The 13,302-nt window shown below is 63.0% G+C and overlaps 1 protein-coding gene across 1 annotated transcript; it reads right to left on the bottom strand.

The window, feature by feature from the left end:
• Positions 1–1,430: 1,430 nt before the first annotated feature.
• Positions 1,431–6,642, bottom strand: MSX1 (msh homeobox 1). The gene is made up of 2 exons (XM_088130515.1): positions 6,095–6,642; positions 1,431–3,218 (listed from the first exon to the last, which is right to left on the bottom strand). The coding sequence occupies exons 1-2, from the start codon at positions 6,543–6,545 to the stop codon at positions 2,776–2,778; spliced, it is 894 nt and encodes a 297-aa protein (XP_087986641.1). The 5' UTR covers positions 6,546–6,642; the 3' UTR covers positions 1,431–2,775.
• Between the last annotated feature and the right edge of the window lie 6,660 nt (positions 6,643–13,302).

The raw sequence follows: 13,302 nt of genomic DNA, 5'->3' as shown, positions 1-13,302 counted from the left end.
CGCTTCTTGACCCCCTACTTTAAGGCGGATTCAGAGAAATTGGACAACGAAGAGGATCAGGGACTTGAAAGAGAAGCAGCTGAATCGCACTTGTCAGAGACCAGACGGAATGTCCTGTAGGAGGAGGTCAGGCCCTTGTTCCAGACTGCAACAGACGGAACAGGGGATCTAAGCTCCGGGAAGGCAGATTCCAATGGGATCGTTTTAAAACAGGTAAGAGCAGTCGGACAGGGGCGCTATGGATCCAGACGGAGGGTTGGGAGGGTGGGAGCACTCGCGGATATGGGATGGGGCTCAAGTGGAAGCCAGGCAGCCTCCCCTCCACGATGCCCGAATCTGGGTCTCTGCGCTGAGCAGCGGGTGGACTGGATGCCCTTGGGAGACCCTTACAAATCTAAGATTGCATGATCTTTTTTCCCCCTTTGAGGAAAGACCCAGCACACGTTTCCAACAGCAGAGAAGCCGGGTTTTGAACAGTTCAGCGGTGCACCTACATCGCTGTTTTCAAAAAGCCCAAGGAAACTGCAAATCCGCTTCTCCGTTTGCACAGGAGGAGGAGGAGGAGACGGAGCCTCATCTTCAAGCTCAAGCGCGCCGTGGCGGCGCTGGATCCCGCTATCGGAAAAGCGGAACGCCCGCGGGACGCACGGCGCCTTCTCCTCGGGAGGCGCTTCCACGGCGGAACGGAAGAGCTGCTACCAACGAACCCTTCGTCCCTCCTAGGGCCTCCTTTGCGGGGCGACAACTAGCCGCGGGGGTCGCCCCAAAAGCAGGCCCTCGAGGGCGGGTCCTGCTTCTAAACGGGGCCCGGACTAGCTCTGGCCCGACTCTCTCCAGGAGAGCCGAGACCAGCCCAGCGGGCTCTTCGGCTTTCTCCCCGCCACGGCCCGGTTCCCAAAGCCGCTCCTTGGGGCGGGGAAGCCTCCGGAGTCGGGGCGAAGCGAAGCGCAGCGTTTGCCCGCGGCGAGAGAGACTCCCCCGGCGGGCCCAGGCGCCCGGCTCCCTTGCCGGCCGTGGGTCAGGCAGGCTACGGCAGACGCGGGATGGGCTTTGTCGCCTGGTCGCGATTCGGAGGCAGCCCGGCGCCTCGCGGGCCAACGCGTGGCCTGACTTCGCTGCCCGGCTGACCGCCCCCGGCCGGGCCCAGGCAGCCCGACGCGACGGGACGAGACGCGCCCCTTCCCTTCCCACTCCTGTGCTAGTGGCGGTGAGAGGACAGCTGGGAACACCGTCGTGCGGTGCACGGCCGGACCTGCGCAGGCTGTCTGGTGTCGCCACTGGCTCGGAGCTCCCTCGTCCCGTAGTGCTGTAGGACTACAACGCCCATCACCCCCGAGCGGCGCCTTCCCCCCCCCCCCCCCGCCCTGTTCTGGCCCGCCAGGCTTCTCCGGGAGCTGCACCGGGACTCATCCGCCCTTCCGGCTTTTCCGCGCCTCCCTCGCTCCGGAACCGCGGCGCTGAAATGGGCCTGGGCGCCGTCGGAGAAGCCGAGCCCGGGGCTGCGGCGTCCTCTTCCCTCTCCAGCCTTGCGCTCGAAGGGCTGCGCGCCGCGGAGCCGCGCCCGCCCACGGTGGCCTGTTGGACGCGCCAGTTAGCCCGAGGTGTGACCGGCCGTGAGTCGACTTTCCGGGAGCGACGGAGACGGGAAGAGCTGCCGGCCGCGCGCTCGCGTCCCCGAGTTCCGTGGCACTGACCTGTGGGGAGCGCGGATGGGCTCGCTGCGGCAAAACCCGGCCTTTCTCAGGGGTGCGGCGCGATTCTTTCCTCCCCGCTTCCTGCCTCTCCTTCCAGCGGCCAAACCAGCCAAGAGACTCTGCCTCTCTGCGTGGGCCAGGCCGTGGATTCCACGGTCAGAAGCCCCCACCGGTCGTTCGGCGTCAATAGCAACAGGAAGGAGACAGTTACATTTAGGTCCACTGCAGGGTTCCCCTGACACCTCACCATCACACAAAACCGTCAGCCCCGTCGCTGTTAGCAAATGTTACCCAGGAAATTAAACATGGCACAAATTACATTGTACATTTACTTGGGAGTAGGTCTTACTGAATTCGATAGAATTTGCCTCCAAGCTTGTACCCCAAAAGATGAACTTTTGCCCAATTGGGCGTGCAGTATAAATCCTGCACGGAAAGGCGGCTTTGTACAACTCTTTAAACCAGAGGGGAGACCATTTTGACCAATGCTCTCAAATCTGAGGGAAAGCAGAGAAGACATTGCGAAAGCCGCTTTTGAACAGAGCTGCCAATTCTTCCAAACAGAAAGGCGGGAGGCACCAGGCAGCACCACCAGCAAACTCGCTCCGACGTTCCCCACTTGGGCGCCAGGCTTGTTTCCCTTTCCCGCTCGGCGCATTTGGCTCGGCGCATTTGGATCTGCTCTAACATGAAAGGAAGGTTCCTCTCCGCAGGGCCACACACTCCGGACCTGCCACTTGCCTGCCCGGCTGAAGAGGACCGAGGTTAACCCAGCGTGCCAAAGAGAGAATGGCAACCAAACCGCGGCGGGACAACAGAGAAACGAAGACCCCAGAGGCTCGCGGAGAGGAAGGCAGCGCCCAACCTGGTCACCCCGCTGTGGTTTAAAATTAATTTATTTATCAAATATAGCTATTAATATAAACGATAATAATTTTTTCGACTGTACAGTATTTTACACGGGGCGCGGCGGTCCTTCCTCGCGGGGAGGCAGCCAAGAGCCGCAGCGCCTTCAAAGGGCTGTCCGTCCAGGCCGGCTCTGCCGGGGCAGCTAAAAGGACCGGGCCGCTCCCGCGGGCGCCTAGGCCAGGTGGTACATGCTGTACCCGACGTGCGCGGCCGCGTACAGGCCGACGGGCGTCATGGGCAAGGCGGCGCGCTGGAAGGGGCCACCGGAGGTGTAGAGGGAGGCGCCGGCCACGGCCGGGCTGCCCAGCGGGAAGGAGAGGCTGAAGGCGGCGGCGGCGGCAGGCGGCAGGAGCGGCTTCGCGGCCATCTTCAGCTTCTCCAGCTCGGCCTCCTGCAGCCGCTTGGCCTTGGCCCGCCGGTTCTGGAACCAGATCTTGACCTGCGTCTCGGTGAGGCTGAGAGAGCTTGAGAACTCGGCACGCTCGGCGATGGAGAGGTACTGCTTCTGGCGGAACTTGCGCTCCAGGGCCAGGAGCTGTGCCGTAGTGAAGGGCGTCCGGGGCTTGCGGTTGGTCTTATGCTTGCGGAGCGTGCAGGCCGGTGGGCTGGAGCGCCCTGCGAGGGAGGGAGGCAGACAGACAGCACGGCCGTTAAGCCGGAGCCCAGCCCGCCCTTTCCGAAGGCTCGCCCCTCTACCTGCCCCCCCCCCGGGAAGCTGATCGGCATGTCGAGGTCCCCCCGCCGGTCAGCTCTGGTCCCGGCTTCGTTTATCTGCAAAGGGCCTTGGGTTGGAGGGATTGTAATCCCTCCAAATTTAATGGGGCCAGCTCGATTCCAAGGCTCAGAGCCTTGCCCTTGTACGTTGCAGCATTTTCTGGGGGTGGGGTGGGGGGTGAGGGGCTTCCCACGTTCATTCTCCAGTCCTTGCCTTGGCTCACAATCCAAATGAAATTCCATTGAGACTGAATGCCGTTAGGGTCTATCCTGTGACAGGGGTGGGGGTGGGTGAGAAGAGAGCATCCGGATGGTTTTATAGGTTAAGGACTGATGGTAGGATGTTAAAAGGTGGGAGGGATCCATTTCCCCTCCTCAAACTCCTAGAGGGAAAAAGATTGATGAAGGGGCCGGCTTCAGCTCAAGCTCTTCGGAGTAGCAGGACAGCTTTTTGCCAGGTTTCATTCCTAGAGGGAGAAGGTGGCAGGGCTCAACAGCCCCCAATCCCCTTCTTCCTACAGCATCCAGGATGGGCTTGAAAAGGAAGTCCAGCCCAAATCAGAGAGCAGGTTTGCTTTCAGTTTTGCCATCTGCCAGAGAAGGGAAGTGCCCTGAGACTGTCGAGGCTGAAACTGCACTGCCTCTTTTCAGCATCTTTGCCTCAGGAGACCCAAGAAGTTTTGCACTTGTGTGGGAAGGGAGCAGCTGGCAGAAGAGGAGGAAGGAGAAAGGGTAGTTCTCAGAAATGAAGAAAGCCCCTCTCCCTCCTTCCCCAATACCCCCTTGGGAAATGCGGCTGGGCCCTAATGACAGACTCTGAAAGGCCCCTGCTCCTTCCTTCCTCAGCCCGCTTGGACAGGGCATTTTAACACTTGGGCAGTGCCCAAGGAGTTGGCTTTGAGATTCCACCTCTCATCCAGAAAATGTGCTTTGATGGCACTTTGGATTTTGTAGGTTATCTTTATTTTGATTTCATGGAATGGTGTGAGCCGCCTAGGACTGTCGTGTAATGGCCATGTAAATAACAGATAAATAAATCAGATTCACTCTCAACCCTCCTGTTGTGCAAGGGAGAGGTTGACTTCGCTGACATGGATTGCCAGAGAGTTGGATTGCGTCCCTGGGCGCGCTTGCTGGCTCCCCAACAGCCAAAGGAACACACTGGGTATTCCGGCAGACAGGCTGAGAGTGAAGCCGCAGCCCTCGGGGGAAACCCACGAGGAAACAGAAGGAGAATGGCAATGAGCTGCTGCGGGTAGACGTTGTAGAGTGGAGCTGTCTCCACTCTATGGTAGCAGAAAATCAGAAGGGGTCTGATAGCATCTTTTCTAACACAGTTTATTTTTTTTTAAAGTCCCTATGCCTTGTCATAAAACATGTTTGCTGGAAAAGGTGCTACCAAACTCCTGAATGGATGCAGCATTCTTCTTCCCGGAGAACCCTTTTTTGTTTAATGCCCCCTATTTTAAGCCACAGTGACATTTGGACAACATTCTTGGTGACTTGTTTAATCTCTACTGCATGTTTTTCAACTGCTGTTCTTTACTGATTTATACACATTTTCTTCCCTACCATTGAATTCTGTCCTCGTGTTTGACTCAATAGCAGGAAATACATGGAAACTGTACAAGAAACAGTTCTGTGGACATTCAAGAAGATATGGGGAGAGCACAGTTTTCAAACCAACTCTAAGACATCATCTGGCTGGGGAACAAGGGTGTGTAGAGACAGGCAGGTCTTCACACACACCGAATCAGCAGCCCAGAATGTTCCAGGCTCAGGAGAAGCAATCGCTGGTGGACGGTCTTGTTTCCTGTCCTGGGTTCTTGGGAGATTTGTGCAATCGCAGCTGCAGCCGTGGCCCATGACTGGAGCCTCAGGGATCCAGTTTCCCTGGGGAAAATAAGCTCCAGCTCCTTGGGGGCTAGAAATGCTGCGTTGGGCCCAAATCAGGAGGTGCCTAGATGGATCCATTTGCTCAATCTGCCTGCCGGGCAGCTTGGCTTGCTGAGGGATGAAGAGCGGGGAAGGGGTTGGCAGAGCTAAGCAGCCAGGCGTTTTCTCCAGCAGAGCCTCTCGCTGACCTCAGTCTGGGGAGGGGTCAAACCAAACCCTGTTGAAGGGAATCCTGCGCTGGGAAGAAGTGGTAAAGGCCGTGCCAGGCTTGGGGGATCTGGTTGATCCCCTGAGCCCAACAGGACAGTGACTGGTCCCGGGGAGGCCCTGGCTAAGCAAGGACCCACCCAGGACCATGGGGCCTTTCCGCTGGAGAACTTCCAGGGTCTTTTAAAACTAACTGGGGCGCCCCCTCCTGCCCTCCCAGGGCACTTGGGGGACGGGCTGAGCGACGGGTAAGATCCCCCGTCTGCTTCCTCTCCAGTCACGACGAGGAGCTCAGGCGCCTGGAAGCAGAGTGGGAAGCGCTCGGGGAAAGGCCCGTCCCGAGTCTCCGGGCGCGCGGCCGGCCGGCGGGCATCATATAACAAGGTGGAAGCGGGGTGCCCCCAAGTCCCCCAAAGGCGGGCGGCGCGGAAGGCGACGCGCAATCCCGGCTCTAGAGCCGAGGGCCGCTCACAGCCGCTCGGCAGCGGCTTCCTCTCCGTGGCCGCGGCGCCCGAGGGCTGCCGCCCAGCGGCTTCGGCTTCCGTCCTCCTTCCCGCGGTTCTGGGGCTCCCATTCCCTCCGAGACGCGGGAACGTGCGGGGAGGGGCAGCGCAGGAGGGGGGAGCTCCGGCCTTGGCGGGCTCCCCGGGGCTGCTGGCGGCGGGGCCACTTACTTGGCGGCGACGGGGAGAAGCGGCGGGCGGGCCTCCAGGGCGAGCGGTCGGCTTTCTCCGGGCTTTCGGCCTTGACCAGCGCCTCCTCGGGAACTTTGACGAAGGCCCCGACGGCGAAGGGTCTGGGCAGGGGCAGCGGCGAGGGCGCCCGGTCCGGCGCCGAGGCGGAAGCCCTCCCCGGCCGGGGGCTGGGGGCGCCCGGCGGGCGAGCCGAGGGCCCTGCGCGCTCGGCCAGGCCCTCCCGGGGCCCGCCCCCGGGCTTGCGGGGGTCGGCCATGAGCGCCTCCACGCTGAAGGGCAGCAGAGCTGCGCGGGGCTTCTCGCCCTCCTCCTCCTCCTCCTCTTCGCCCCGCATGGCGCCCCCGGGGGCCGCCTTGCTGAGGGCCTGGGCCGGCGGCTCCTCGGCTCGGGCTGCGCACTGCACCGAAGTCATGGCCGGCCCGGGGGCCATACAGCAGCGGCGCGGGGGGCGCGCATGGAGCGGGCCAGGGCGACGGCGCCGGGCCGGGACCGCGCGCGGCTTCACTCCGGGACACTTTCTGCGGCGCGGCTAATAAAGCGAGGCGCCTGCCCCGGCGGCCAATCCGCGCGCCGAGGGGTGGGCCTCTGCCTTCCCATTGGACGCGGCGCGCGGCAAGGGCGCCGGGCGGGGCGGGCAGCGGCTCCGGGTACCGAGCGTCGGGTTTTAGGCTCGGAAGAGCCGCCGTGGCTGGGCCTCCCGGGTCGCCTCCTGGCTGGCTGCGCGCTGGAGGCGCGAGACGCGGCGCTTCGGAGGACCCCTTTCTGGACTTTCTCCGGGCTGTCGCTGTATGAAGGGGTTGCTGCACTCCCGCCGGACGGGAGACCGCCGTTCTCAGTGGCTGTTCCTGCCCCGAAGCGGCGGCCGCGTCGCTTCGCTTCCAGCGGAGATGAAAGAGAAGGAGCCGCGCGGCCCCGTCGCCTCCGTTGCCGCGCACCTTCACCCCGAATAAAGTCCCATTCCGTTCAAGGGATTTACTCAAGCAAAGGCTCCCGGTCGGCAACGTCGGTGTTTCCACCCCGTGCAAGTCCGGTCGCTAAACAGCCAAACGCCGCCGACCCACCCTCGCAGGGCGATGGAGCCCGTCGGCGGCCTGAGGGCGGATCCAAGCTCGGCCTGCGCCAGCAGCGAAGCGCCTCCGGGGCCAGCCTTTCTCCCCACCAGGCTTGGTGACGTGGCTCCAGCCCCGGCCCTCTCCCAAGGGTGCCCTGCTGGGTAACGCGCCCAGCGACTGGTACATCCTGAGGGCGCTGGGCAGCGTGTCGGGCCTCCGGGAGCCGAGCTTGCCTGGACCTTCTTCGGCCGGGCAGGGGGATATGGCAAGGAGGCCGGCGGGGCAAGGCGGCTGGTCGACCGCTGGTCAGGGAAGGTAACCGGAGCTGCAGGGGCCGCCGCCCCCCTTTCCAGCGGAGCGGATCAGCGCTTCCCTGGCTGCTGCTCTCCAGGGTTGTTCGCGGCAGATTATCTGGTCTCCGGCGACTGCTGCGGCAGGGGAACGCGAGTGGCTGCCCACGCCCTCTGCCCCAGCTTCATCCCAGCCCCCTGGGCCAGGGGCTCGGGAAGGAGCTGGGGAACTCCGCTCCCCTGGAGCTTCCAAGTTTCCTGAGGGGTCCCTGGCGGGCTCACAGCTGAAAGCTTCCAACTGCCTGGCCGCCTCGGTCCGACTCTCCCAGTCCAGCCCATGAGAGTGTGGGGACTCCCCGATCTTGTGTCCCGCGAGCTAACGCTCCTCCGCCCGCGGTCTGGAGGAGAAAGGCGCTCCCTCCCCGCTAGGGAATTATTTGCTCAGGACAAGAGTGACCCGCGCTCTTTTGGAAACCAAATGTGTTACAGTGGAGAAAACTTTGTTCCAAGATTTGATGAAGTTGAATAGCGTCCGTGCCGTTTGCATTATGGACATCTGCATAATGACGTACCGAGAAAGTGCAAGCCGGTGTAATTTTATTGTTCTTTGATTGGGAGTTCGGGGATCCAAAAAATGATTTTGAAAACGGGTTTTGTGGACATGGCCGTTTCTAGACAGTCTCCCCAGAAAAAGGGAAGGAGTCGGGCAAGGATGAGCAGGTGATCCCCTGAGAGTCTTGAACCCCCTCCGCCCGCCCAGCCTGTCCTTCGCCTCTGGCGTGTGAAAGCGTCCGCTCAAGCCACAGTCCGGCTCCGACGGGGATTCCGCAACCACGGGAAGGAGCAGCGGGTGACGGGAGCGCAGAGCCAGAGGACAGCCGCGCCGTCTCCCGTGGCCTCTTGGAGGGCCATCTTCTCCCCGCGGGTTCTACGAGCGAGCGCTGCTCGTCCTTTCGCGGGAGCGGCCAAAGACAGGCCGATTTTGGTGAGCTCTGGCGGCTTAGGTGGACGGCGCTCGCCCGCCCGTTTTCCCAGCAGGGGAATTTGGACTGCCGCCGGCGGTTCGAATCGGCGCCCGTTTCGACCCTCAGCGGGGGAAAGGGGGAACCGCCTCACGCCGCTGGGCTGCGGTGAGGGTTGAGCCGGCCAGCGGCGCACCAGCCGGGTGCGATCCGAAGCGCTCGGCCAGCCACACAGGGCGGCTGGGCGAGCGGCGCCGGCGGCATCAAACTCCCGCTAGAGCGGAGCCCTCGCCTGCCGAGCCGGGAGGCCCGTCCCTGCCCTGCGCCCCGCCGGCTCCTCCGGGCCACCCCTCCGGCGCGTGAGGGGAGGGGCTGCTCGCCCTCCAAAGCGGCGCGGAGCCCGCCTGGGCCGCTCGCTCGGTCTCTCCGCGACAACTCAGGCCCACTGCCCCTCTGCGGACGGAGGCCCTTTGCCCGGGCTGGCGGGGAGCCTTCCGCAGCCTTCCCTGCCTCGAGCAGAGCAGCCAGTTCCCGGAGGCCTTCCTGCGTCCGGATCTCCCAGCAACGAAATTGGGCCACACTTTGAACCGGGGTGGACCTGAAAGCCGAAGGCGGGGCTGAAACGTTGGCTCCGCCAACGGCCGGAGCTCACTTGGTTTCCCCGCGTTTCTTCCCCCTTCGCTGACGGCGCTGCGCCGGGGACCAGAAACGCCTCGAGACCGGTCGGTTTGTGGGAGACCTCTGCCCCTTTCTTGGGAAAGGGGAAAAGAATAAGACCCCCCCCCTTTTTTTCAGCCGGTCCAGTACTAGCTTCCAGATCAGTGTAAGGGGGGGCGGGGGGACGCGCAAATTCGGCACTAGTTACTTGTGGGCTTGCAGCGAGTCTCGCAACCCGCGCCTCGGTGCCCTTCCCAGAGCCACCCTCCCCCGGTAAGTGGGCTTCGGATTAGAGCGGGGGTGCTTCTGGGGACTCTGGAGCCCACGACTTTCAAGTGAAGCGCTTGGACTTTTCAGATTATAGTATTATTAGTAGTATCATCCCGAATCCAGGCGGCTTCTTCAATGAAGGCTGTAGACCATAAATCGCCAGATGTCCGTAAGATTCTCCATCCAACGTTGCACTGATGCCAGGACGGGGGAACTCTTATTCGCTGATGGGACAGCGGCTAACCCCCCCCCCCTTACGCTGCGCGGTCAATACGTCAAGCTCCGCCTTGTGAGCGAAGAAAGCAGCCGGGCCTTCTGATGGTCTGGCAGAGGCTGTGGGGCGAACACCCGGCCCCGTGTGGTCCTGCGGCTTTGTCTGCCCTAGAGGCCACGCGGTGGGGCTGGGGAACCGGCGCCATCTCATTTGCCCCTTCCCGGCTTCTCTGCAGGAGGAGGCCTCCTCTTCGACTCCGCCGTTCCCAGAGGGGGCAGCCCTCGGAGATCCTGGAACTCCCCCCCGGTCCTCCGGCCAACCCTCTGCGGGTTTCCTCTGTCCACCTGCTAGCGCCTCCAGGCTGGGCGTCTCTTCCGGGCTGCTTCCCTTTGGTGGCGGCGGGGCGGGGGCGGGGCTGCTGGTGGCCGAGGAGAGCAGAAAAGCAGCGCACCGCCCCTCGTTCGCTGCGGAGGTCGCGGGCGCAGAGAAAGGCAGGCAGGCTACCTAGGGACGAATCCGGAGAGGATCCTGCCTGCCCGGAGTTTGTGCGGTGGGGAGAGAAAACTAGGGAGCTGAAGCAGCCCCATTTCTCCTCGGACGTGGAGCGCCTTCCAGCGACCCCAGCCGTCCTGGGGGCGAAGGAAGCCACGTTCCCCTCCCTGACCTAGTGCGCAAGGTTGTCCAGGAGGCTCTGAGCGGGGCAGGGTGGGATCCTAAGTCTCAGGGTCCTACCTCGTGCAGTGTTCGGCCCCCTCCTTGGGCTGCGCTGAGCTCTCCTCCCGTCTTATCTTTCGCCCCTTGGAGTCCAGCTTGGGCAAAACCTGAAATATTGAAAAGGAAGGGAACAGAGGCAGCCTGGAGTCTGCCCGGATTAGGGCAGAAGCTTCAGGGGTCATCACCTGCAGGCAGCTGCCTGCTGCTCACGAAACCCTCTACCGGGGTCAGGCTGGGGTGTGCCGGCTCTATTTTGAAATATTGAACAAACTCTTGCATCAAGTTCCAGCGGATTCCATTTGCTGCCTTGAAGAGAAAATACAGAGCCCCAATGCCACCTCGACTGGGGACCTCAGCCTCTGCCCCCAGGCCAGCTCAGCTCTCCCCTCGAACAACGGGCTCCTCCAGAAAGCCGTCTGCTCTGGGGGAAGAAGGCCGCCTGCGCAGCCGTGCTGGGTGTGTGCGTGTGGGAGGGGACGGGAGGTCCGGGGGGTGGGAGCAGGCGCCTTCTGTGAACCCAGACTCTCTCCTGAAAGGTTCCAGCTCCCTTGCCTTTAGTGAAGAGGGTCCTGCTGCCCCGGGGTGGGATAGAGGGGATGCCTAAATTGGAGCACGAGGGGGAGCTTCCTCATCGCCAGCACTGTCTGCGGCCGTTTCCCACATTCGGTGGTTGTTCTCGGCTTAGCCAAGGATACAAGGAACCTGGAAAGATGCCCGGCCTCTGATAAGTGGGCTGTGTGTTCCCGTTTATCAGGAGAGAATCTGCCTCACGCGTGAGGTCAATCATTTGCAGGCAGCCCCCTAGCCCCTTGCAGGCTCTGTCCCCTCAGGCCCAGCCTGGGGCCTCCTTGTGAAGAGAAATTTTGGCTGGATTTTCACCAGCTCCTCCGCTGGTTCCGGAGCATCCGGGCCTTTCTTCTCCTGAAGCGGCGTTTCGCCTGAGGCCTTGGCTTGGCAGGGCGAAAGTGGAAAGTGGAAGTGGAAAGTTTGTCCACGAGCCGGGCTTGGATGATTACTTGGACCTCCTCCTCTAGGGCGGTCCTGCAGACTAGCCCAAAGCCAGAGGGGCAGCAGGAAGGGGTATTGCCTGTCCCGCTTGAACCCAGAGGAGGTTTCTTGATGCCTCCTCCTCGGGAAGCTCGGCAGAACTTCGGAGCGCCAGCCGCCAGCTCTCGCGAACAACGGAGGTGGGCTGGTGGGGGGGGCAGTCCTGGAGCTGCCCCGGGTCTCTTCGGTGCACTGCCCGACCCCGTCGGCTTCTATGCTGTCCGCCCCCTCTGAGCAGGCCTCTTCCATTCTAGCCGGCACTCTGTCAATGGAGCCTCAGCTTCAGGGCTGGAATAAGTGGGCCAGCGCCGCTCCAGGGATGATGGGGACGCGATACGAACAGCCTCCCCGCTTCCCTCCGTCGAGGGCCGATTGGAGATGCCGAAGATCGGCCCCTTCCAATTCTAGGCTCTCACTCCCTGGCCTCGGCTGGACTCTGCCCCGAAGCTCCGCCAGAGGGGCCCCAGACAGTCGCGCTCCTCAGCAGAGCGAAGCCAGGCTGCTCGCCAAGCGGGGCTGCGACTTACGGGCGGGGCGGGGGCTGTCGGCCTCGTCGGATCTGGTGCGGACCCCTCCCCCCTTTGCGTTCTTGCAACTGCCCCCGTGGACCCAGCCCCCGCCGTTCCTGCGGCTTTTTCTTCGGCATCTGCTGCTGGACATTCCCTCGGGGCTGGGTCGCCACCACTCCTTGGCTGGAAAGTCCGCTTGAGCGAATCGAATCCCGTCTCCATTTTGTTGTTTCTGAGCCTTTTTAAGCCAACTGCCAAGTTCGACGGGGGCCAGCGCCCTGATTGGCAGGTCCCAATCGGCCACGGACAGGGCCACCCGACCCAAGGCCCAGGTGACGGGACTGGCCTCGAGACCGCTGCGCGGGCGCGTCACCCGTTGCCGCCTTCCAGACACGGGCCTCCCTGCGAGGCAGCACAGCCCCTTGCGCCGACCACGACGCCGGGCACACCAGGCTGCCAGGGGTAGCGCTCCAGGACTCTGGCCAGCCTCTGCCCCTTGGCCCTGTGCCAAGGTGCCTCCCCCACTCCAGGGAAACGGCAGTCCTGCTGGCAGTGGGTGGAGCCGGTGTTGGGAGGTCGTCTTGAGCCCTGCACGTTGCTCAGAGGCCTCTCTGTTGGCCCGTCCATGGCCGGGAATGGGAAGCGACTGGACGCGCCTGGGTGGGACTCGGCCAGCCTACCTCCATCCAGGCCGCCTTTGGGGAGACCTGGGCCAGGCTAATGGGCATGGCCCCCGGGGCTCTTCTTCAAGCCCAAAGCCAGGCACCAGGTGGGCCTCGCGACCGTCCCGAAGGCCGGAGACCTTTGGCATCTCCGCTGCTTGGGGTCGGGGAGGGTGGAGCAGATCGGGGCGGGCCACTCCAGAGTTCAGCGGCCGGCGGGAGACGCCGTGGGAGGGAGGGATCCTACCTGCACCCCAGGAAGGAGCACACCTGCCAAGGCTGCTGCACGTCGGCTGAAGTCAGCGCCTGGGCAAGCCTACCTTGCAGGGCTGGCCATGCTGCTGGCCTTTGCTGGTGCTTTCCGCCCAGGAAAGGCGGACTCGAAACTGAAACAGAGACACACCTGTCCAGAGAAAACAGAAATCGAAACAGAGACCACCTGTCCGTGGTCTCTGGGGTGCTAAAGTAGCCCCTCGGGGTCCAAGCCGCGAACCACGTCCCTCGCCTGAGAGGCCCGGCTCCCCCGAGGCTCTTGCACTTGAAGTGCTGCCAGCATAGCGGTGGCCGCCTCGCTCCCTCGGTCTGAGCAATTCCGCCGGCGGGAGGGAAGCGCAGTAGGGCTAGGAGCTGGCGCCTCCGGGAGGCCGGGCTGGGAGGGCTCTCAACATTGGCTGCCTCGGGGGACGGGACGGAGGGGCGAAGAGCTGCAGGGGAGGAGGGCCCAGCCGTCAGTCTTCTTGCGGGCTAGGCCCGGCTCAGTTGAGCCCCTGGGTGCTGCTGGCCCCATCTGGTCTCCCTGCCTCGCCCCTG

Source organism: Python bivittatus, unplaced genomic scaffold, assembly GCF_059951505.1.
Source record: "Python bivittatus isolate LINGU-HERP-01145 unplaced genomic scaffold, Pbiv_v1 ctg000070_np1212, whole genome shotgun sequence".
Lineage (NCBI taxonomy): Eukaryota > Metazoa > Chordata > Lepidosauria > Squamata > Pythonidae > Python > Python bivittatus.
The sequence above is the reverse complement of the archived record's forward strand: the minus strand, read 5'-3'. Positions and strand labels throughout refer to the sequence as shown.